Genomic DNA, 25,365 nt, shown 5'->3' on the forward strand with positions numbered 1-25,365 from the left:
CACCATACCAAAAGAATTGTGATGTAGTGACATGAACATTGCCTTTTGCCATGTGTATCGGTAAGCCACCCTTGCACTCTGAGTCGAATTGCACAATACCCTAAATTCCCTAATGGCCTAGCGCATGTTGTTTTACAAGAATAAAGAGAAAGCAACTTGGGGGGATCTGTTTAAGGGAGCAGAGCTATGGTGGTGGTGAAAAGTTGTCAGGCTTTACTTTGCCCTGCCACAGTTTCACACCTGATTGTGCCCCCCCACCAGCTATTTTAAGGAGGGGGAAGCTTCAAATGAAAGAAAATTGGAACTTTTTTCTTTTTAAAATGGGGGTGTGTGTGGGGGGACAGGACATGCAAAGCCCTAAAGTCTCCAATACCTTGTGCCATGTTTCTGATCTGTTTTGCACGCCACCCCAGCTACTATTTAAAAACACTAACTGGCCACATGGAGAGTAATGTGTAACTTGGCCCCAAGTTTCAACTTCTGGAGACTCTCTGGGGAGGGAGTGGATCCAAAAGCCATTCTTGTACCAAGGGGGGGCTTAGAATTTTTCCTTTTCTCAGCCCAGCTTATCAGGGCTGCCATTAACAGATTCATAATCGAGCATTTGCTTCCAAAACGAGATTAAGTTTGATTACATTCAACAAACTTGGCATTGGATCCATGGGAAGATTGTGGCTGATGATTGTGGGAGAACTCCCAGGGTCTATGTCCAGTCATTCTTTGGGGTGATGAGGCTTCTCGTTTTTCTTGAAGGATTTTTAATTCTCAAAGCCATTTGGTGTCTACAGTGGATCAAACAAAACTATATAAAAGCAATGATGAATATATGATCTCTGTGGTTCTGGAGTTGTGCGAGTTCACCATGATATATTTGGGGGTGAGATGAATTCTTCCATAGAATTAAGATCTTTATTAAAAATAATAAAATGACTTCTTGTCTAGAGAAACTGCTGGAGTCAAAATGGAAAGAGGCCAGTTATTTCCCAGGTGGTAGGCAAAAAAAGACATTCTCACAGCTTCTTTAATTTTCCTTTGAACAATGATCAGTGTAGCTTGTGGGAGGGGGTTGAGGAAGGCTGACAGTTTGCCTTAATGATAAAAAAAAAATCCTCATTAAACTTCAATTTTTTTTCATGTCCCTTATGCTCACTTTTAAGATGCACTTGAAAAGTGCCTGTTGCACCATGAAGTTGGTCTTTCAGCTTAGTGGCTAAATGACCCACTGTACCAGTGGCGTAGCTAGAGGGGGGGCAAAGCACTAAGTTTTGCAGGGAGCCTCACCACGGCGTGCAAGCAGCCCCTCCCTTTCCAAGTCATTCTGGGTGGTGGGAGCCAAACAGAGACTCCAAAGGGGAGGGGCTGATTGCATGCTGCAGTGAGGCTCCCTCCAAAACTTAGTGCTGTACCCCCGCTTTAGCTACACCACTGCACTGAACACAGTGAAACATCCCCTGCACGTTTGCACAATGGGAGTGAGTCCTATTGAACGTGGTGGGACCCTGCTTATAAGGTCCTCTGCAGATCTTGCAGCCATTTCATAAAGAATGTTACGGTCACTTTTGTTTTTAATTGCTTCTCTTTTTAGCTTGCTGTTCTTGTGTGTGCTGGCACAATGCAATGTTTTTTTTGCAGGAGGCAGGGTTCAGATTAGGTTCCTGGAAAATTGATATTTTCTACCCTTCCCTGGTCTTCCTTTTTTAAAAAAGCAAAATTCTCCAGGGTCAGAATTGCCACTTGCATTGTGTCTTAGTTGTTGCCTGCCTGGTTAGCAGAGATTGCGTTTTGACTGCTCTGCAGTCAGGGACGGAGGTGTGACTTAGGGAGAGGAAATCCGTTTTTCAGGCAATCGTGGGTGCTCCTGGTTTGCAACTCAGAGTCCCTCGGTTCCTGTCCCTGAGATTAGTTTGCTTGTGTTTCGGACCTGGCTGTTTCCTGGCCTTTCAAAGCTTTTTATATCCATCTTTTGAACACAGCTGAGAAGGGGTGGGGAAAGGCGAAATGGAAACAAATACCAAGGCACAAGCTGTTTGGGGTGGCTTTGTTTGCTTGCTCTGTGGTGACATGCAAAAAGGTGAATTTGCAAGGCTGCGGTCATTGCAGGAGGGGACAGCCATGTAAGCCCTGCAGAGTCTGGAATGCCTGTGGATTGTGGGAGGGGACACACCGTTCAGCTTTCTGAGGATTGTGTTACTCAGATCCACACCCTCCCTTCTAGGAGCTCAGGGTGTTTACATTTCTTTCCCTCCTCCATTTACTTTTCACAACAAGCCTGCGAGGTAGGTTAGGTGGACAGAAGGCGATTTGGTCACTTGGGGAGTTCCATGGCAGAGTTGGGATTCGAACCCAGTTCTCTCTGGTCGCAATCTGACATTTTATGCATTAGACCACATTGGCTCATCTGTGCTGATGCTGGAAACAAAAAGAGGTCTTGCAGCAGTTCCATGCTCCCTCTGCCTCATCACTGCAGTTGGCGCACGGAGGTGGGGAGAAAATGGAGATGTTTCTGCTCATAGAGTTCGGCTCAAGTAGTGCCTCCTGTAGAACTGGGCTGGCTACAGGAATGCCAGCAGCCCTGTGGTGTTGCTGACTGCAGCAGAGATGGTGATGTAAGGCAACAATTTTCAGCTCTTGTGCCATGGCATATTGGTGTGTTGCGAAAGATCCACAGGTGCACCGCGGGAGTTTGGCGCACAAGCAGTTGAAAATCACTGAAAAGATCTGCAAATCTTTTTCTAGGGCAACTGTAGGGCACTGCTAGTGAAAGAAGAGGAACAGACAATTTGTTACAGCAGACAGTTGCCCTTGAGGCAGCCACAGAACTTGGAAGGGTTTCCCGCAATCCGGAAGTGACATTGCAAGAGGCAAAGACTGTAGAGGTGACCATAAAGATCAGTGAGAAGAAAAACATTGAAAACCACTGGTGTTGGGAGCAGCCTGTGCATGTCTACTCAGAAGTAAGTCCCATTATAGTCAATGGGGCTTACTCCCAGGAAGTGTGGATAGAATTGTAGCCCAGATCTTCTCCCCCAGATTAACCACCCTGGTGACTTGCCTTGCCTTGACAGCCCTGACCATTGCTAATCAGGAAGTCCCCCAATCCTCCCCAAAAGCTTTTGAAAGTGGTCATGCTTTCCCGCATTGTTGTCTGCAGATGGGGGTGCCGATTGTCTTGGCCTTGGCATTGATGTTATATTCCTATGCCGATTCTTGACTTAGAACTGGAAGCTTTCTTTTTTAACATCCTTCAGCAGAGCCCGTCCAGGAAACGGGCTGCAGGTTGTCACGGCAGAGCTCTTGGGGTGAGGCCCAGCTGTCTTCGGTTAAGATAACAATCTCCTCTGCACTTGCTTGCACCAGATAATGGTTCAATTGGTGCAATCCTCCCATGGTGGGGTGTGGAGGGTTTTCTGCACATGGCTTGAGGGCATTAAACAGATGCCTGGAAGGGTGACACTTCTGTCTCTTTCATAATTACATAGAAGAATGCATCAGGCTGCAACTCTGTTTCATGGGTTCAGGAGCCCTGAGTTTTGTTTTGTTTTTTGTTTTGTTTTTTTACAGCGGGTTTTATCCCCCAAACACCCCTGTAATGTAGGTCAGGCTGAGAAAGAACAACTGGCTCAAGTTCACCCAGTTTGAGCAGCAATTTGAAACTGGCTTTCTCTATTCCACTGTCTAGCTGTCTGACCACTGTACTATCCTGCCAATTAGGGGAGATATTCTTTGATTCATCTGGGAGGCAGGCCCTGGAGGCCTCTTTTATCATTGATGCGTTGAGCATTATTTGTCCAACCAAGTGGGAAAGAGCAGCCCAAAATCTTTGCCTTGGGTGCTTTCAGGGTGAGGAGTCTGGGTGTGACTCTTCTGCTCTGTCCTCAAAAGAAAGGAGGTGTGACTCTTGCTGCTCGGATTGTGCCCAGGAGGCTAGTCACGCCCTCCCTTGTGGCTTGACAGCTGGGTTGCCTCCAGTAACTGTGTGGCAGGAAAAGTGACCTGGGGGTGACTTCTGGCTCTTTGCATCTCCTAGCCAAGAAAAGGAGCTTTCCACCTCTTAAACAGCAGCTACAAGTACGGCATCTGCTGCACCCATTTTAAACTAGTAAAAATCCAAATGGCACAAATTTGGGGTGGTTTGTGGGGTGGGGTAGATCTCTCCAAAGACACTAGCCTTGATTGCTAAATGGAGCCTCTGTGTGCAGGCGTCATGTACTTCTGACTGACAGGTAATGGGGTCAACAAGGAGCAGACCCTTCTCTCCCCATTGCCTCCTTATGGACTCCCTGGCAACATCTGGTTGGACACAGTTGGTAAGCAGGATGCCAGGCAAGGTGAGCATCTGGTCCTGTCCAGCAGGGCTGTTATTTGAGTGGCACTGGACACATTCATGGAAGGGAACTTCATCAGTGCGGTTGGCGTCATGCCCCCATATCCAAGGATCTGTACTGTGATCAGTCCTTTTTCAGCTGTGTTGATAGGTGGTCTGGTCAGTAATAGGGGAGACCCCGAGAACCACTGCTAGTCAAGCGTTGGCAATATTGGGTTGGCCAAACCAACCATTGTCAATGTTTTTCTTCTCAAGGCACATTGACCTCTGTGGTCTTCTCTATGCCTCTTGTGTTGTCACTTCCTGCTTCCAGGATAGTCTGTCGGCAGAGGAAGGACAGAAAACAGTTGCCCTAAAAACAGAGCCGCGGAACCCAAAAGCGTTTTTCAGTGATTTTCAACCATTGTACTCCAAACTCCCACAGCACCTTTCATGGCACACCAGTGTGCCGTGGTGCGCCAGATAAAAATTGCTGAACTAGAGCAACGCCCTGACTCGGAGCATTTTTAACAAGCCATGCTGGATCAGGCCCCAGGGGGCCCATCCAACCCAGCATCCTGTTTCCCCCACAGCAGCTGCCAGCTGCCTCTGGGAAGCCCACCCACAGGAGATGACAGCAGGCCCTCTCCCATCATAATTCCCTGCAACTGGGGTTCGAAGAGATGCTACTGCTAAACTTGGACATGTGACACGTAGTTGTCATGACTGCTATATTCTCCATGGATTGGCCTGGTTCCATTACCGCATCCCTCCTGGTGGCAGTTTCCTGTTGTCTCCCTTGTGTTCCTTTTCAGATGGGGAGCCCTCTTCCCATTCCGTTTGCTGTGTAAACCATTTGGGGGTCTCTTCTTGTTGTGGACCTAAGATTTATTATTGTGTTAGTGCCCCCCAAGAGCAGCTTGTCGACAAGACATGGAGTCTGGTTGACAGCATGGGCGCCAATGGTCAGGGCATGGGCTCCAGTGGTCAGGGTCAACTCCCTCCGGAAACAAAATGAAGTTTTGTTTTCAGATTTTAAATTAATGTAGGGGGGCATAGCAGTGGACCACCCACCTGCCTACTGCAGAGTTTGAAAAGGAGGAAGGGCTAGAACCAAAGAAATGGGGAGGGGCTAATAGGTGGGGTGGGGCTAATAGGGCTCACCCCATCCTCTCTTGCGCTCAACCCCCCCAACCTCCAAATCCAAGGAATGTTGTGGGCAGGTGGGAAGGTGCGGTGAGGGCAGGTGGGTGACTCTTGGCATCTGCCTCAGGTGTGCCTGAAGATCTTGGACTGTCCCTACAAACCATGCTCTTTGAGGTTTTCAGTTATGTGCTGCACCCAGCCGTGTGAACGGCACTCAGGCCAGGCATGCAACGCGATTGCCGGTTGCCCTGAAGGGCCTGCATCTCGAGCCGGTGGGTTCATGGTGCGAGGATAACAGGGAATTTTTCTCCTCTCCTCTCCCTGGACCTTGACTCGAAGTGACTTTCAGAGCTGGCTAATTTGCAGAACAAGAGCGTGGCAGCTTTCATCACGGTGAAAGAACTGACCCTTTCCTTCCTGTTCCATTGGGTGCCTTCGCACACAAGAGATTAGACGGCTCTAGGGAGGCTCGATCTAGCAACGGCTGTTAGCCGCAAGCGCTGAGAAATAGGAACCCCCGCCCTCTGTCTTCATAGTTCATATACCTAGGAAGTACCTGCAGCCATTGGGTCCTGCCTTGGAGACCTCCAGGTTCTTTGGAGGCAGAGCTGTGGAGTCCAGTGGCTGATTCTTAAAGCCCTCTAAGCTGCATTCTTCTCTTGTGTTGTGTGTGTGTGTGTGTGTGTGTGTGTGTGTGTGTGTGTGTGTGAGAGAGAGAGAGAGAGAGAGAGAGAGAATGCTGCCTGCATCTGTCCTGTATATACTACGAGGCATTCATTCACTGGGTGCCGCAGGATCTAGTATTCAGGAAGATTTTATTTCATTCAGAATGATGAATATGAATTATAGCTTGATTAGCAACAAACTACTTCCTCCAAGGAGCTTAGGGTGGCCTGTGAATGGGGGGGAGGGAGAGAACCATATGTAAAAAACTCTGTGAGGAAGACTATGCTGAAGGACAGTGTCTGGCCCAAGATCTCTCAGTGAATTTCACAGCTGAGTAGGGATTTTAACTCTAGTCTCCCATTCCTAGTTCAACATCCAAATAGTTCTGCCGTGCAGTGGCATAGCTAGACGGGGTGCAAAGCCCTAAGTTTTGCAAGGAGCTCTGAGCAGTGGGAGCAAAACTTTGCCTATTTTGCTCCTACCGCCTGCTGGATCAGGTCAAAGGCCCATCTAGTCCAGCTTCCTGTATCTCACACTGGCCCACCAGATGCCTCGGGGAGCACACAGACAACAAAAGACCTGCATCCTGGTGCATCTGGCATTCGGAGGTCGCCTAGTTCTAGCTTGCACACTGCGGTGAGGCTCCCTACAAAACTTTTCACCCCTTCTAAGGACACCATTGCTGCCATGCTGGGCCTCTGCATGAATGATGTCGGTGTGCATGTTCTGGAGATGTAAGCCCCCTTTTTGCATCTGTTGTGAAAGTGTGCCAAGTCTCTTTGCAAAATTTAAAAAATAGATAACGAGGGGTTGGTGGTAGCTGTATGTGATGTTGCAAGCTTGTGGTTCCTGTGTACATTACAAAAAATATGTTTCTCTGATCTGGTATGACTGGAGGAGAAACAATGAAGGATTAAAGAGAGAGGTTGCCACCCTTCCTTTCTTTTCTGGAGGGTGGGGAATGTAATGGCCCCTAGTACAGTGAGTACTTGATTTCTATCTATCAGTTTTGTATAGGCAGGGAGCAGCAGGTGTGGTCTGATGCAAATCCCATTCCACAACCTACCATTTTGGTAGGTTTTGAAAATGTTGGTATGACGGCAAAGTGTGTGTGTGTGTGTGTGTGTGAGAGAGAGAGAGGAGCAAGGGCTTTCTGTCTTTCTCCCCATGGGAGGAGGGACATAGGAAACTGCCCTATAACTTACCAGTGAAGTCAGACCTTGATCAATTTAGGTCAATCTTGTCTAACATAAGAAGAGCTCCCCCTGGATAGGCCAAAGGCCCATCAGCTTCCTGTGTCTCACAGTGGCCCACCAGATGCCCTGGAGAGCACACAAGAGACCTGCATCTTGGTGCCCTCCCTTGCATCTGGCCTTCTGACATAGCCCATTTCTAAAATCAGGAGGTTGCGCATACACATCATGGCTTGTACCCCGTAATGGATTTTTCCTCCAGAAACTTGTCTGAACCCCTTTTAAAGACATCTAGGTGAGACGCCATCACCACATCCTGTGGCAAGGAGTTCCACAGATTAATTACACGCTGGATAAAGAAATATTTTCTCTTGTCTGCCCTAACTCTGCCAACACTCCATTTGAGGGCATGTCCCCTGCTTCTGGTGTTGTGTGAGAAGGAAAAGAACTTCCCTTTATCCACTCTATGCATCTCCTGCATAATTTTTAATGTCTCAGTCATGTCCCCGCCCAGGCATGATTTACTTGATCTACATTTTATTCAATAGGGCTTACTCCCAATCCTCTCTTCAAAAGTATATAGAGTTGTAGCCTCACAGAGCACTTCACCAGAAAACCTCTCTCTCACCCCACACCATGCAAACTTTATGAGCCTTGAACATGTTTCCTGCCCAGATGCCTCCTCCCCTAAAGTAAAAAGCCCCCAAAGCTTTAACTTTCCCTTGTAGGTTTAGGCCCTGAATTAGCTTGGTTGCACTGTTGTCCTAAGGGCCACGTTTGCATGCGAGGCAAAGTATGTGCCAGTGAGATCAAAGGGGGGGCGGTGTCGTTCCCTCTTAGGACTTCCTTGAAGTCTGGTGCCTTAGGCAGCGGTCCGCCCTGTCTCCTGGGTTGGGCCAGCCCCTGTGTGCTCATGTTGATATTTGCCACTTTATAAGGGCTCTGCAGCCTTCCTGAGAGACGCTACAACAGCAGATCTGTTCGGTGTATGTGTGTTTTGTTCCACTCCCTCACCACATTTTCCTTATTTTAGTCCCTTTGTTGACCTTGGGAGGTTACAAAATGGAAAAATGATGGGGGGGGGAATAAAAATAAAAGGACAAGCTTGTCGGCTTTGCTCGCCAATTTGTAAGTGCTTATCAAGGAACAGAGTTCTTTCCTGTTCCCAGAATGCGTTGCGGAGATGCCCTGCCCTCCTCCATCTCCCCTCTGCTGTACAGGAAAATGCAAGGGTTTTTTTTGGGTTCGTTTTGTTTTTTGATAATATCTGCACCAGGAAGTTCCTATACCACAACTTGACTTACTTGCATGAACCGGGGAGGTGCTTGTGTGCTGTCTGCCACTAAGGAACAACAATAATAATAAAATGGAACTATTCCCCATAGTATTGTATTGGCAACCTTCAGTAATCGTTATTATTCGAGAGTGTGTGTGTGTGTGTGTGTTACCCACAATAGCTAAATGGAACCTCAACATTCAGGGGCAGTGTGACTCTGAATATTGGTTGCTAAAAAGGCAAACAGGGGAGGGCTGTTACCTTCATACCCTCCGTGTAAGCTTCAGCAAAGCAGCGGCGTGACCGCGATTGGAAACAGGATGCTGGGCTGCACGGAAAGTGCAGTCCATAGAAGTGGCTGAATTGCATGCTGAGCCAGCATGGCTATTGCCCTCATTAGCCACTGATAGGCTGGGAATGGAACTTCCAGGTGCAGAGGCAATATACCTGCAAGTCAAGGCAGACTGGTTCTGCAGGACCTTGGCTAGCTCCAAGCAGATGTCATCTGAAGTGCAGCTGTACTTATGTACCTGTCCTGGGTGTTTCTTCTTGAGTAGGGGCTCATCTTAAAGACATGGACCTCTTGCAGAAGGTCCCCACCCCCACCCTATTTCGGACCTGCCTCCATCAAGGCTTTGTTCATGCAAATGTTAGATGAGCTGATGAAAAACTATTCCTGTGCTGTGATGCTTCTGACCTGTATGTGTTTCATGGGACCACAAGCTCTTCATGTGGGGTGGGAAGTAGAAGAGTATGCAAGTACAAGAATAGTGCATTATCAGAGGTAGTCATTCCTGCCTTTCTTTCCTACTCTCTCCTTTTTATTCTCCCAACAACGCTATAAGGTGGGTAACACTGAAAAAGTGGGGGTCCCTTTAGTTAACTTCATGGCTTGGTGAGATTTGAACCTCAGTCTCCAAGTCTAGCACTTCTGTCTTCTTAATCTAAACTTCTCTAATGAGAACTTTCAGCCAAAATGTGTGAGATTGGGGGGGGGGGATGTGAGAACTGAGACAGGCCCCCACCTTGCCATTTTAAATCATGCTCTGCATTTGTTTAGTGTTTTTTGAGCATGCAGGAATTATCTTGAAATTTTTCCTTACAACTAAGACAAGTCCATTTAATTATCCCCATATTGCAGGTGGGGAAGACTAACGCAGAGAGGGAAGGGCTTGCCTAAGGCCAATGAGTGAGATTCCAGGGGAGGCGAGACTTGGAAGTGGTCCTGATTTGCAGCTCAGGCTGCAATCCTAACCACACTTTCCTGAGAGTAAGCCCCATTGAACAAAATAAGACTTACTTCTGATTAGACCTGGTTAGGATTGTGCCCTCAGTCTCTTAGCCAGTGTGTTGCACCAGCTCTCACCAGTTGCTTCCATGGCAGCAGAAGTGCTTGTCGTGCTGGAATCTGTTTGGAAGGAACATGACTGAGCTACTTTTTGGATCTGGGGATGGTCTGTGCCTGGATGGGAGGCTGCCTGGGGCCTTTTTGGACACTACCCTGAGTTCCCAAGAGGGCTGGAGGGACATGATGGCAGCAAATGAATAAATCCCACAAACACACAGGCAGCCAAAAATAAGTTAAACTGAAGTGCTAAGTACATAGTTCCTTAAACCTCAATATTTGTCAGTTAGTGTTTTCCATCCATTCCTTGGCAACAGTCACCATCAGGAATCCTTTCCCTAAACTCCTGTTGAAATTTGCTGACCTTTCCTCTGCCGTTCAACACATTGAGTTCCCTCCCTCAGTGGTGGTGGAAAGTGTGTGTGTGTGTGAGAGAGAGAGAGAGGGGGGGGGGAAACATGGATAAAAGCCATGATGAGCTTATCAGAATGTATAGAATCCTATGTTTTATTGTTTATTTATAAAACACCCCTCCTGGAACAGACCAAAGGGCCAACTAACCTAGCATCCTGCTTCAAACAGTGGGATGTGGAAGATGCAGGCAATGTGCCTCTCTGGCTGTTGCTCGCCAGAAACTTACATTCATAGGTACAGTGTTCCTGAACATGCAAGCATTGCACAACCACTCTGACTAATAGCCTTGGCTGGATCTCTTCTTCCCCTTCATGAATGTGTCTAAGTCTCTTTTAAAGTCATCTTGGTGAGTGGGCACCGCCACAACTTGTGGCACGGAGTTCCCAGGGTCAATGTTGCACTACCAAGTCCTTCCTTTTGTCCATCCTGGAGCGATCCTAAGTTCTGATGTTAGGGAGAAGAATACCTGCCTGCCTGGAGCTTTTCCATCTTGCTGGATTCTACACCAGCAACCTAGTTTGGAGCATAGCAGAATTCTATAACATGAGAGGCTTAACGGATAAAAAAAAGATCATATAAAAAAGGCTCTAGAAAGTTGCAGTGGATGAGGTCTGCTGTCCTGAAGGGCTCGATTCTTCCTTGAAGTGAAAACGGCAGTTTGTTTCGACACCCTCTGCAAAACAAACCCTAACTGGCTGAATGAGCAGGAAGGCCTGATAAGATCAAGCTTGGCTCAGTACAGGTGGGGGGGGGGGTTGCCAAACGTCATTGTGCTGGCTTCAGTGGAAACCTTGCTGTGACACCTCTGTTTTGCTTTTGCTTGCCAGGTTTGCAACAAAAGGCCGTTCGTGTGGGGGAGGAGGGAGGGAGGGGAATACCTCTCCAGGGAGACCTGGTTGCAGGCACGAAGCTGCTACCAGGGGAAATTCTGTGGTTGGTTTTGGGTGCCCTGGGGGGTTTGATGCCGCGGGCCCAAAACTTGGCCGCGAGTTTGCTGTTTTTGTTTGCCCCCTTTCTTGGCCTTTCATGGCCAGCCTAGTTTGTAGAAGTTAAAATATTTACACTCATTCTTCTCTTCCACGGGGAGAGATCTCCTATCCTATCCTATCCCATCCTAAAATGGATGTGCCCACTGTCTGCACCCATGTTCAGCTGAACATGCAGACATCAGGAATGTGATGAGGCATCACAGACCCACGCTCTCTCTGGCGAGGTCTCCCTGGTGTCAGTGCTGGTGTGAACATGGCAGTTGCGGCCACAGATGGAGCTTTTCACCACTGTCAGTTACCAAATTCCCCTCTTGCCAAAAATCACAGCAGCGCACGTGGATTCGGAGCCCTCCAGCTTCCCACCAGATTGGATGTGATAAGCTACGGAGATGCCTACCGATTTTCTATATTTGACTTGTTTTTGGACAAAAACATATTTAAACATAAATGTGCACTTTTATGGAAGTCCTCCCTGCACAAGGAGCTGTTTGGCCCCCTCCCTCAGTCGGAAGGAGAAGGCTGAAGCTTTTCAGAGAAGGTTGCCTCCTTGTCAGTTTCAGATTATGTCTGGTTGTTTTCATTCATTCTCTTGGCTTGCTCCTGTTAGGCGATAGTTTCGTCTTCTGATTTTGATTTGATAATTACTGTGTGTTACTGTGATCGGTGGCATAGCTAGAGGGGTGCAAAGCACCAAGTTTTTCAGGCGTCTGAATGTGTCATGCAAGTCATGCATGTGGCCCCTCTCCCTCCCCTTTGGAGTCATCCGTTTTGCTCCCCCCACCCAGAATGGCCCTGAAGGGGAGGGGCCGCTTGCATGGCGCATTCAGGAGTCTGCAAAACTTAGTGCTTTGCACCCCCTTCAGCTATGCCATTGAGTGTGGTTCTCGGATTGCCAAAGAAAGGCAGGATACATTTTAAAAATATGATTGCAACTGCTGTTTGAGTAAAGAAGCACATGAAAAAGCTTTGTTGGGGGGGGAGCTGCAGATTTAAATGTGGTGGTGGGTTGTTTCTTTCAATGCTGGGGAAACAAATTCTGGAGATTTTAAGCAGTTTGAAAGTCTCATGAAAGCAAGCCAAGTTGATGGGATGACAACAGAGATCTGCCCATCCCTAGAAGTGTTAAAAACCATGGAAGGTGCCCACAAGGTCACCTAGTTCAACACTTTGCCTATGGCAGGAAGTCCTCCTAGAGCAGTGGTTCTCACACATTTAGCACTGGGACCCACTTTGTAGGATGAGAATCTGTCAGGACCCACCGGAAGTGATGTCAGGACCAGAAGTGACGTCATGAAGCAGGAACATTTTTAACAATCCTAGGCTGCAATCCTACGCACATGTACCCAGGAGTGAGTCCCATTTACTGTCATTGTTAAAAGAATATACATAGTAGCCTGTTAAAGGTACAGATCTGTCACATTTCCCCAAATGCAGTCACATACTGTGGTAGCATCAAATCTAATATATTAAAAATAAAATATTGAAATGAATGGGGACACATCTGAAATTGGCTCGCGACCCACCTAGTGGGTCCCGACCCTCCGTTCGAGAAACACTGTCCTAGAGCATCTCCAGCAGGTGTCTGTCAGAAGTACTTCCAAGATGTCGTTTGAAGTGCCTGCCTATCTGTATGTTCCCATCTCTGTGTGTTATTTGCTTATATACAGGGCCGGCCCATCCATGAGGCCAACAGAAGCTGTTGCCTCAATCGGCAGATTGATGGGGGGGGCACCATCTTGTCCGCCTACTTGCCTCCACTTCTCCTCCTCCTTGCAAATCTGTGGATTGGAAAAGGACAGAGAGGAAGAGGAAGTGTGGAGGGGAGTAGAATGTTGAGCTGGAACATTGGAGATTGGGAGGAGCAAAGGCTCCTCCTACGTCAGTGGTTAAAGGGGCAGCATTTAGCAACTGTTACCCTGCACATGCCCTATCTCATCTGATCTCAGAAGCTAAGCAGGGTCAGGCCTGGTTAGTACTTGGATGGGAGACCACTTGGGAATACCGGGTGCTGTAGGCTTATACCATGATCTCGGAAGCTAAGCAAGGTCAGGCCTGGTTAGCACTTGGATGGGAGACCGCCTGGGAATACCGGGTGCTGTAGGCTTATACCATAGTCTTTCGAGACTGAAGGTTGCCAACCAATATCCAATCCAATTTGGCCTGCTGCTTCAGAAGGTCTTGGGCCAGCCTTGCTTACATATGTATAGTGTAAGCATCATTTTTTTCCTTTGACTTTTTTAAAACCACCTGCTCTGTTTTCTTTTGAAATGCAAATGCCGCTTTTATTTTTTATCAAAACACTGTTTTCATCTTGGGGATTGAGCTGGAAATTCCTTCCATCTTCCGTCTGCCTGGAGAGGGCAAAACTCCTCAATGGATCTGTTGCCTGGGATACTGTTGGAAAGCTTCAGAGTTTGCACTTTCTGCTGCTGTAGGGTGAGAGCCAGGACTGAAAAGGGAGGTGGAGACCTTCCTTTATGCCACCAGAGATAGGTGGCGGAATATTTCCGGGTGGATGTCTGTGTTTGTTTTACTACTGGCAGCAGAGACCTGTGGGATCACTTTTGCTTTCCTAGTATATTATCTACAGTGGGGAGGACAACAGGGCTCTCTCTCCATCACAGTGAGTCCTCCTGGAATCTGATCCAGCCGGTCGGCTGGCAGCAGCTTCCTGGGGACAGGAGGGGGAATCCCTGGGCTTCTTGGGTCTGTCATTGCATTGCTTGGATGTGAAGCGAGTTCAGGTCATGCTGGCGGCTGCATCTGTTCATGGTTGGAGCCCGGCAGCCTCCAGCAGCCTTGGAAACATGACTGGGAGAGAAAGGGGGGTGTTTAAAATAAGCAGAGTATTTAAAATAAAAAAAAGTCAATAGTGGATTCAGTTGGGTGACTGTGGTAAAAACTTCAGGGCATGCTGGATTCTAATAGCAGTGACTCAGGGCTGATTTTAAACCAATTGGACCAATTGCTCCCAATTGACCCCCCACACCTAAGGGCCCCCCCACTAAAGTAAATCTGGCCTTGTCAAATACACTTAAGAAAATTCCATGATGTTTGGCTCAAAAGCTGCCCTTGACTTATCTGTGAGACTACTTATAGGCGAGTATCTATAGTACTTGTCGGCTTGCGTGTATGCAATTTTATAATAAAATGTGCATAGATCCATTTGATCCATTTACTTGCACACACTTTTAAAGTACACATTTTGATTTTTTTAATTCTATCATTAACAGTATTAACAGTATTTATATACCGCTTTTCAACTAAAAGTTCACAAAGCGGTTTACAGAGAAAAATCAAATAACTAAATGGCTCCCTGTCCCAAAAGGGCTCACAATCTATATCATAGAGATATAAAGGCGATAATAAATTTTATTTCTAACTCTAAGATCCTACAGACCTTGTCTGTGAACGCTTGGCCCCGCAAAAATGTTTCCAATTGGGCCCCACAGCTGAAGGTGCAAATTGAGGCAAGGACCGGTGACTTTGAGAAGCAGGATCTTCCGCTTCTTAGGCAGTTTTTCAAAATGGTAAATAGCCTACAAGTCTAGGGTTTGCGAGAGTCTCTTCTTTACTGCCAACGTGGTGAAGGAGCATATGCATTTATCACCCATATGGCTCAACACAGGGCTGGCCTTAGGAGCTGTGGGGCCCAACTGGAACCATTATTTGCGAGGCCCCAGGTTCACAGCCAAGGTCTGTAGACTCTTAGAGATATAACTAAAATGTAGCGCAGGGGTGCTCAAACTTTCAACTTTAGGGGTGCCGGACCTTTAACAAGTGTATAGAAGAGAGAATTTCAGCAGGTGTAGCTTGTCATCTGTGGGATGACAAGTTGCACCTGCTGCAATTCTCTCTTCTATACACTTGTTAAAGGTCCAGCATCCCTAAAGTTGAAAGTTTGAGCACCCCTGATGTAGCGTAACTTTCTTTTTTTTATGGTAGAATGAAAAGCAACCAAAATGCGTGCTTAAAAAGTGCATGTGACTTAATGGATCTAAGCACATTTTCATATCAAACTGCATACATTTAAGCCTGGATTACCTTAGTGCGGCGGCCCCTTAGGCGCAGGGCTCAATTGGTCCCATTGGTTTAAAGCTGGCCCTGGCTCATCAGATTAAAAAATGTTCCTTCCCTGTTGGGATCTTGCCGGGGTGTGAGCTGTGTGTCCGGGGAGGGGGATGTGTTCCCCTTTACGCTGCTTGCCCTCTTCACATTTCCTCTGATCTTGTGTTCATCTTTCATAAATAGAACAAAAAATGTCAGTGATCTTTTCCTTTGTGGTTTACAGTAGAGGTTTCCAATTTTACGAGTGTGTGTGTGTGTGTTTTGGGGTGTGTGTTTTGGTGAAGCGTGCGCTTAGAAAAAGTTCCATCAGCGCAAGAGTGTCGGTGCATTTTTTGAAAAGCCAGTTCTTGTTTGCCCTCTGTGCTTCCTGTGCCCCTCCTGTTTCCTTTCAGCGAGCCACTCTTGCAGGCAGGCAGGGTTCACTTGCTAAATAAGGGCACTAAAGGAGTATTTTTAGCAAACTTCTGGCTAATGACCCCGAGATGCTCAATTTCTGTCATTTTCTGATGATGTCTTTGCACTTGCTTTATGGTGGCTCTCCAAGTTAGCAGCATTCACAGTTTGGGGAATCCTAGTGATGAGTTAAGCTACAGGGAAGGGAAATGCTTCTGAACAGTTCACAGGTTGGGCTGACAACCATGAGAGTCAGTCTTTTCACCAGGTCTGTCTGCATTTGTGTTTTGGGCAGAGAGAAACCCAATTTGGCTCACCTTCACACGTACATGAGTGGAAGGTCACTAGGGCTGCAGCTCTATACGCACAATCCTGAGAGTAAGCCCCATTGGACACAGTGAGATTTACTTCGGAGTTGCTGCTGGCAACCTTCAGTCTGGAAAGACTCTGGTATCACGCTCTGAAAGGTGGTTCTGGAACAGCATCTAGTGTGGCTGAAAAGGCCGATTCAGGAGTGACAATCCCTTCCACACCGGGAGCAAGTGCAGTCTGTCTGTGGTCTGTCTCCCTGGCTATGGGCCTTCCTTCTTTGCCTCTTAGCCTCAGACTGTTGGCCAAGTGTCTCTTCAAACTGGGAAAGGCCATGCTGCACAGCCTGCCTCCAAGCGGGCCGCTCAGAGGCCAGGGTTTCCCACCTGTTGAGGTCCACTCCTAAGGCCTTCAGATCCCTCTTGCAGATGTCCTTGTATCGCAGCTGTGGTCTACCTGTAGGGCGCTTTCCTTGCACGAGTTCTCCATAGAGGAGATCCTTTGGGATCCAGCCATCATCCATTCTCACAACATGACCGAGCCAATGCAGGCATCTCTGTTTCAGCAGTGCATACATGCTAGGGATTCCAGCACGTTCCAGGACTGTGTTGTTTGGAACTTTGTCCTGCCAGGTGATGCCGAGAGTGCGTTGGAGGCAGCGCATGTGGAGAGGGTTCAGCTTCCTCTCCTGTTGTGAGCGAAGAGTCCATGACTCGCTGCAGTACAGAAGTGTACTCAGGACGCAAGCTCTGTAGACCTGGATCTTGGTATGTTCCGTCAGCTTCTTGTTGGACCAGACTCTCTTTGTGAGTCTGGAAAACTTTGGAGTAGACGTGCCTCAATTATTCTACTGTAGGATAATTGGCAGGCCCTTATTTTTAAAAAGGTTAATTTTGCTTAGGTGAAGAACAACTATAATTACGTCATGTTAAAACTCAACAAGTGGCCTGGATTTATGTTCGGCAATGATTGCAGCCCCTGAGTTGGGAGCTGGGGAAAGTTGGACACCCCAAACATTAATATAAGCTGTCAGCTCTGGCTGACACATGGCAGGTATTGGTCTCTTTGACGTGGTTTCTGCTGGTGTGTGGGTTGAAATGGAGCTCCTTTAAAATAACAATTTATTTTACAGTGCATCTTGACTAGACGCAGTGTCCCCAAAATGGGGCGTCCCGGGGGTTGCTGTTTTTTGTCTCTCTCAAGTCCTTGACAGTCTCTCTTCCTGTTTTGTTTAAACTACAAGGAGAGATATCTGAATGATGGGGGAAGACCTAACAGTGCGAGAACCCTGCTAAATCACTTTAAATGTGACAGGTAGACTGCCTCTGAGCATGCAGGTTCCACTTAACCATCATAGATTTCTCTACCTGTATCTCATTCCCCTTAAAGAGAACTAGAAGAGCAAGTCTGCTGGATCAGGCATAAGTGCCATTAAACCCAGCATCCTGTTTCTACAACTGAGCATTCAAATGATTCCAGGAAGCTCCCAAGCTGGACATGGGGGCAACCACCACCCCAATTTATAGGGGTCTCTGATGCTCTGAACCACTTTTCAGAGTGCAATACCATAGTCTTCCGAGACTGAAGGATGCCAGTGAATAAATGATACTCAAAGATAGACTTCTCTGAACGTGGAGGTTCCATTCAGACATCCATAGCCATTGACAGACCTTTCTCCCCCTTGAATGTGTCTAATCTTATAAAGCCATCACACCATCTTGGGAGAGCAAATTCCGTACATTAATTGTGTGTCACTTTTCTGTCTCAGAATCTCTTGCCCATTAGTTTCATTGGGTGACACTGAGCCCTAGTGGTGTGTGTGGGGGGGGGGAACCTATCTCTCTCTCTCTCTCCAATGTGCATACATTTTAGAAACCCTCCTCTAAAGCTATCTTTTTTCCCCCCAAAATTAAAAAGCCCCCCAAGACTTCAGTCTTTCCTTGCAGGGGAGGTGTTCCAACATCTGACTTTGAAAATGCCTGTGCCCCAGTCTGTGGTGAAGAGACTGGGTTATGAACTGGGGCTTCCCCAGTTTGAGATTTGCCTCTGCCATGAACTTGCAGCTGCAGGCGACTGAGGCGGAAAGGCAATGGTTTCTCTCACTCAGAGGCACAGCTAGAGTGAGTACAAAGCACTACGTTTTGCAGGGAGCTCTATCACGGTGTGCAAGGCGCCCCTCCCCTTTGGAGTGATTCAGGGCAGGGGGAGCAAAACAGAGGCATACACCTCTTTTTTGCTCCCACCACCTGAAATCGCTCTGAAGGGGAGGGGGCACTTGCATGCCGTAGTGAAGCTCCCTGCAAAACTTAGTGCTTTGCACCCCCTTTAGCTACGCCACTGCTCTCACTATCCCTTTTCTGCCTCAGTCTTCCCCAGCTCCAATGGGGGATAATAATGTTTTACTTTGTAGGATTGTGGAAGGACCGTACCAAGATAGGACATGTGAAGCGTGCCATCTGCACTCAGAAAGTGCTATGCAAATATGATGTATGTATTATTGGTAGGTGCTAAAGTTGTAACTAAATCTGCAGCGGCTGGTGCCAGTTTAGAAACCTTGACTTCTGCTTCTCCGCTACTAAGTGGGGGGGGCACGATTTTCAACATGGAGTGGCGCAGGGAGTGCTTTACCCTTCTCCTATTCACTGCTTTTTTTCTTATCAAGTTAGTAGGTATTATTATAAGCATGCTTCAGATGGGGAAGACTGAGGGTGAGAGAGAACAGCTTTCCTAAGACCTCTTAAGGAGTTCATGGCAGAGGTGAGATTCAAACTGGGAAGTTCTGATTCGTGGCTCTTTTCTCAGCGATTTTCAGCCGGTGCCGTAGGAGTTTGGAGCACAGCTGTTGGAAATCACTGAAAAACTCTTCCAGGTTGTGCAGCTCTGTTTAGGGCAACTGTCTGCAGTAGGGACAGACAAGTCATTACTACAGAAGCTGGAAACAGAGCCATAGAACCCGGATGAGTCTCCCAGAAGTGACATCACAGGAGGCGAAGACCACGGAGGCCAGTGTGTCATGAGAAGGAAATTGTTGAAAATCTTGGCACTGACCCACTGTAGTTCAAATGGACCATACGCATCTAAGCTCTTAAAAAGCTGGATTCCGCTGTTGAATGCGTCCAAAAACCAGAGGTTTCTGAGATGGGGCTGGGTGGCCAGTCCTTGAGAAATTGGGGAGGGGGAGAAATCTGGTATGAGGTGGTTTGCAGTCTCAAAGGAGCAGAGTCTCGTTATGGTCTCAGATTAACTGTTGCCCTTTCGCCTGAGAAACAAAGCAAAACCTGGAGGAAAAAAAAGATCGTTTGGGGGCAAATTGCCATCCCTCTTAAGGCACCATTTTGGAAGTCAGTGGGTGATGTCTGGGACAATTGACAGACCAGAGTGGGTTTTGTGGCTGGAGTATGATACTCTTTGCCCTTTCTTATGGGAAACAGAAGCAGTTTGGCCTAATTTTTCACCATTAAATCCTAAGCAAATGCCTTAACTGACATCTTTCACTGGAGCACCAAATCTTGCCTCTCCCTGGTTCAGTTCAGTTTACCTTTTAAAAGGACAGAGTGCAAATGGCCCAGCCCATGTTTATCCACCTCTCCGTCACCTGTTTGCCATGGGCTTGCTCATGTGCGAGATGCCAGGATGAAGGCTTCCCTTTGGAAAGGAGTTTTGTTTGAATTGGCAGTGGCTGAAATGTCAGCGCAAGTCAAATAGCAACTGGAGCTTGGAGTTCCATTTCCCTGAGTGACTTTTCTGGCTCCCAAATTAATCTTGGAAATGTTTAACCAGTTCATGCCCTGTCAGATTTGTACTCTGTTCATCGAAATGTTGACGGTCTCCTTTGTTTCCTAACATCGAGATGGGACAAGGAGTTTTTTTTGTTTTTTTTTTTTAAGAATTGAAAAATTAAATTGGAATAAGTGCATGTGTTGGTTCATTTCCAATGTAGCCACTTTTGTTTGATTCCAAGGCCTGCAATGTCTACTCAATGCATCACATGGGTTAAACATATTTTGGAGTGACTAAGACAAGGTCCCCAGTTTGTCTGGGCAGCAGATTTTTTAATTTCTTTAAAGTGTTTTTAAAACAAGTCCTTGTGTTTAACCTGTGATTGGAAGTGCCAAGACTGCTCTTACATTCTTGTTGATCGTGGTTAGGTAATAATGAGTATGACATTATCCAGTTGGGATTTCCCTGGACTGAAGCTTGCCTCTGCTGTAAATTCTCGTTTGGTAGCCATAGACAAGCTTTGCAGCGTCAGGGTCCAATCCTATCCAAGTTTCCAGTGCCGATGCAGCCACAATGCAACCCCAAAGTAAGGGGACAAACATTCTCTTACCTTGAGGAGACCGCTGTGACTGGCCTTCTCCCCCACCTCCCCTTCTCAGCTCACACCCTGTTGGTATGGCTGCATCAGCTCTGGAAAGTTGGATGGGATTGGGACCTCAGTCTTCCCAGCTGCAAATTGGCAATGGTAGTATTTACTTTAAAGCAGTGCTTCCCGAACCCTTTAGCACTGGGACCCACTTTTAAAAATGATAATTATCATGGCCCACTGGACAAAAAAAGTGATCTAGAAAGAAATATTTTATTATTAATAATAATTAATAATGATTTAATAGTAAAAATCTGCATACTGTTTATCCACAGATTTTATATCTGGCTCAACATGTGCCCCCCAGTCCTGTGCTGAGCCCAACTTGGCCCGACCTGAGCCTTCCAAAGGCGTCCAGAGCCAACTGGCTTACTGAAGCTTCCCTGGGCCTCTGAATACCTTAAATGCATAAAAACGAGGGAAATCAGAAGTGACTTTTTCAACCTAAAATGGCCATTCCGGAGCCCGCAGAGGCTGTGGGAGGACTTAGCCTCTGTGGGCTTCAGAGGGTATAAAGGGGCCAAAACAGCAGATTTTGCTATCTGTGGTTTTTGGTATCCGCAGGGGGTCCAAGAATGGATCCCTCATGGATTCTGAGGTCCCACCTGTAATCAGTGTCCTGTGCTTCCAAGGCTACCTTACATATAGTATATATTTGCTAGACCCTCACTAGAAATGGAGTTCAAGGACTGTCCCCCAAAGCCTTTAAAATCATTCCAGGATACCGAGAAGGCCCTCCGTTTGGTTGTACTTGTTGTAAGAGGCGACTAAACAGCCACCGGGTAGGTGAGGCTAGTCAGCCTGGGAAGGCAGCTCATCTGAGAGAAGCAAAACTCTGATCCCAAACCTCCACTGCCTTGTGGCTACATCCAGTTATGGAAAAGGCTTCAGGAGTCAACCTCGAGGCAAAATCCAGAGCCGAAGTCCCTGCGGCAGTTCATGGCTGAACACAGTCACGTTCTGGCAACTCCTGCGACGCAGCTGGAACCAACCGTATTGGCTCTGCCTTTCTATTGGACCATTTTAGCGATGTGGAGAGGGAGGATTTGCTGCATGGGAAACAGTCTATCCTCCGTATCTACATTACCCAGGCTTCACGCACTGGAGAGGACACTCTGTTCCAGAACCACCATTCAGAGCACGATACCATAGTCTTCCGAGACTGAAGGATGCCAACAGACTCAGAAGGCTGACCTGGAGAGCAAGACGTACAGCTAGGGACTTGCAGGCCAGACAAAAGGCTGAAACTGGGTTCACACATGATCTATGGCATGCCAATTACTAGAGAAAGTGGGAAAATGCAACATTTTAATTTGGGGGTGTGAAGATTACCTTGGACCACAGGTTAGCATTCCTGTTTTTTTCTTCTGCAAGCCAGGCAAGGGTGCTTTCAAAGGTTTTTTTCACCAATGCTTCAAAAACTTTTTGCGACCCACCCAAAATCAGCTCACAACCCACTGGTGGGTCCCAACCCACAGTTTGGAAAACACTGCCTTAAATGATTGTTGTTAAGTATAGATAATTCAGATAGTGTGTAACATGTATCTATAACCGCCATTTCTTAGAAGTTTAACGCGAGGCATCTGGCATCAAAGGAACAAAACTCAAGAGCACTAATGACCTCAATTCAGTGAGTGTGGGGAGAGAGAGGGAATAGGGGCATGCCTTGTTAACCCTGCCCCGATGCTGACATGCTCCCCAGCTACACCCCCAGGCAGCCCCATGTTCAGTGCTTGTCTGCAACTGCTGGGTAGGGGGGGAGAGCTCCTTCGTGTGACTGAAGAAACCTCCAGCTACAGAGGTAGTATACATCTGAGCACCGGATGTTGGCAGCATGCCATGAAGTAGGGCTGCTGCTTCCATGCCCTGCTTGTGAACTTCCCAGAGGAGTCGGTCATGGTGCAAAAGAGGACTTCATGTACCTGTGGGTGAAGCCACTTTTCTCTTCCACCTCTCAGTTTCTGTGGCATGTTTAGGGCTGATTCATATCTCGTGGGCAGGCGGAGCAAAACAGAAGATGTGTTCTGTGTCTGTGGTATGCAAATGTCCTTGGCTCTGTCATGTGCCCTGTCGTGCTAGTGGTGGCCCTCTTCCTCCGCCAAAAGGAAATCGTTGCTCGCCTGCGATGACATCCTTCCGTGGGCTTTTTTCATTGCAGTTTTCTCTCTCCAATGTCGTCTGCAGTTGTGAGTCACTTGGGGGCTTGATATGAACTAAGAATTCATTCAAAGAATGTTAATCCAGTTGGTTTTTAAAAAAAAAAAACACTGAGCAAGAGAGAGTGAGCAAGAATGTGCAGTACGGTGGATGCCAAGGTTTGGCGTGTTTCAAAAAAAGAGACTGCTTTTTTGCAAGAAATAATATTAGCAGCTTTTCAAGACATTTGTCGCCTCTTACCTTTTCTCAGATGCCATCCAAGGATGCTGGGACTGGTTCTGGGTTTATGGCACCTGGTTGCAGTCAGATGAACTTCTGAGCCAGAGACCATTCTCCCCTGCCCTTTCCGAAGTCACACTGATGCAAATGTTGGCTTTAAAAGCACACAGTGGCTGTTGAAAAGGCAAATGTCATGTTCAGATTTGTTATGGAAGGGACCGGCAGTAAGAAGCTCGCTGGTATCAGAGTGCCTCCCGTGCAAAACACAACTGGCCCTGGAATGTTGCACATAATTGTGGTTGACCAAAAAGATATTGCAAAGGCAAAAAGGGAAACCTGAAGATGAGGGAATAGGAGCAGCTGAAGTGTTTGGAGATTCTGCGAGTAGGAAAAAGATGATGGGGGAGGGGTAGGGATAATCTATAACAGGGGTGCCCAAACTCCGGCCCTGGGGCCACATGCGGCCCTCGAGGCCTCTCAATGCGGCCCTCAGGGAGCCCCCAGTCTCCAATGAGCCTCTGGCCCTCTGGAGATTTGTTGAAGCCCACACTGGCCCAATGCAACTGCTCTCAGCGTGAGGGCGACTGTTTGACCTCTCGCTGTGGGATGAGAGCTCCCTCCACTGCTTGCTGTTTCACATCCGTGATGCAGTAGCGGCAGCAAAGGAAAGGCCGGCCTTGCTTTGTGCAAGGCCTTTTATAGGCCTTGAGCTATTGCAAGACCTTCATTCATTCATATAAGTTCATCTTTAATATATTCATTTATGTATACTTACGTAAATGTATTCAAATTTTAAATGTAAATTAATTCTCTTTTTTCCCTGGCCCCCTACACAGTGTCAGAGAGATGATGTGGCCCTCCTGCCAAAAACTTTGGACACCCCTGATCTATAAAATGATTCACGGTGCAGAGAAATTCCTCTCCATAACTCATGTGACCCAGTGAAACTTAATAGGCTGTCGATTCGGGACAGACGAAAATCTTCACACAATGCGGAATTCTAGCTTGTGGAACGTGTCTCCACAAGACATGGGGATGGACACTGGCTTGGATAGCTTTTGAAAGGGATTGGATATAGTCATGATGGACCCTTTTGTCAGTGTCTCCTTGCAGTCATATGGAACCTCCGTGTGCAGAGGCAGTTTAATTTTGAATATCAGTTGCTGCCAGCCGACAAGCAAAGAGGAGAGGAGGGCATCTTCATTACATGCTTACGGGAGTCATCTGGTCAGTGACCTGCAGGAGACAGGATGCTGGTCTTTAGATTTAGAAAGTTCTAATCTTATCGGCCACTGTCGGATTTGAACCTCCATGGACAAGAGGCAGTGTTAGGAAGAGATGCTCAGATCACGTGGGAAAGGGTTGTCTCAGTGGTAGAGCACATGCTTTGCATGCAAAGATTCCTAAATTCATTCTCTGAGATCTTTAGGTAGATCTGGGAAACCCCCCCCCCCCCAATCTGAAGCTCTAGGGAGCTTCAGCTCCTCAGATGCAGTTAGGCCAGTTTTTCTTCTCAAGGCACACTGACCTCTATGGTCTTTGCCTCTTATGATGTTGCTTCTGGGAGACTCTTCCAGGTTCTGCAGCTCTGTTTCTAGGGTAACTGTATGTAGTAATGAATTGACAGTTCCTCTGCTGGTTTATAGTTGCCCTAGAGAGAGAGTGGCAGAACCTGGAAGAGTTTTTTGGGGCAATTTTCAACCTGCAGCACACCTGTGGACCTTTCATGGCGCACCAGTGTGCCAGGGCACACCAGTTGGAAATTGCTGAGTTAGGTTGCACCAATGTTCTGACTTGGTAGAAGGCAGCTGTGTGTGTCCAACATGTAACAAGGGAGTATGCTGACCTTGCAAGTGGGGCCTGCATGTGTTGGGTTGTATACATGCATGCCACTAAGAATTTGAGGCATGGATGTCAGGTGGTGTCTGAGGTGGGTTTTGCAAAGTGGATGTGGAGGGAACTTGTAGGGCAGCGAGAAGGCATTGCATGAATCATTCCTTAGTTTTGGGTGCTTGCAAATTTGAAAACTAAAGATGGTCACTGAAACAGAAAGAAGCTGCAGTTATAGTGATGGACTGTGTGTCTCTTGATCAATCCATAACTAGTCTCTCTCTCTCTCTCTCCCCCTGCCCCTCCTCTTTCCTTGGTTGCTCTGTGTGCACCTTCCATCGGACACCGTGCAGAACTCCCAGCTGAAGAAGGTAAGCACTCTGTTATCCAGAGCTGTCTGTAACCTGGATCTGTTATCCAGAACGTGGCCTGGGGTTGGTAGTAAAGGCTTAGGCTTTGCCTTGGATTAGGGAGCTCTAGGTTGAAATCTCCTCTCAGCCATGGTGACCTTAGTCACTGTCGGCTAAACTAGAGGTCACATGGAGTTCTGTGATGAGAACTACCAACGTCAGGTTTTGTGTGTGTTTGTGTTTTTGCATTTGAGCTGGGGCTTTTTCCCCTATGCTGATTTCATGACTTGAATCACACACACTCCTTCAGTGGCCTTACAGTGCAGCCCTGTGTGTATGTG

General features: G+C 47.4%; 1 protein-coding gene and 1 pseudogene across 1 annotated transcript in view; both read left to right on the plus strand.

Annotated features, from left to right (window-relative positions):
* Positions 1 to 25,365, plus strand: part of ATP2A3 (ATPase sarcoplasmic/endoplasmic reticulum Ca2+ transporting 3) — a 104,491-nt gene that overhangs the window by 12,339 nt on the left and 66,787 nt on the right. Inside the window, exon 2 of the mRNA XM_066635004.1 lies at positions 25,028 to 25,045. Coding sequence (XP_066491101.1) covers positions 25,028 to 25,045 — 18 coding nt within the window. The remainder of the gene's footprint in view (positions 1 to 25,027; positions 25,046 to 25,365) is intronic.
* Positions 13,230 to 13,349, plus strand: LOC136659682 (5S ribosomal RNA; annotated as a pseudogene).

The sequence above is a fragment of the Tiliqua scincoides genome, chromosome 8, assembly GCF_035046505.1.
Source record: "Tiliqua scincoides isolate rTilSci1 chromosome 8, rTilSci1.hap2, whole genome shotgun sequence".
Lineage (NCBI taxonomy): Eukaryota > Metazoa > Chordata > Lepidosauria > Squamata > Scincidae > Tiliqua > Tiliqua scincoides.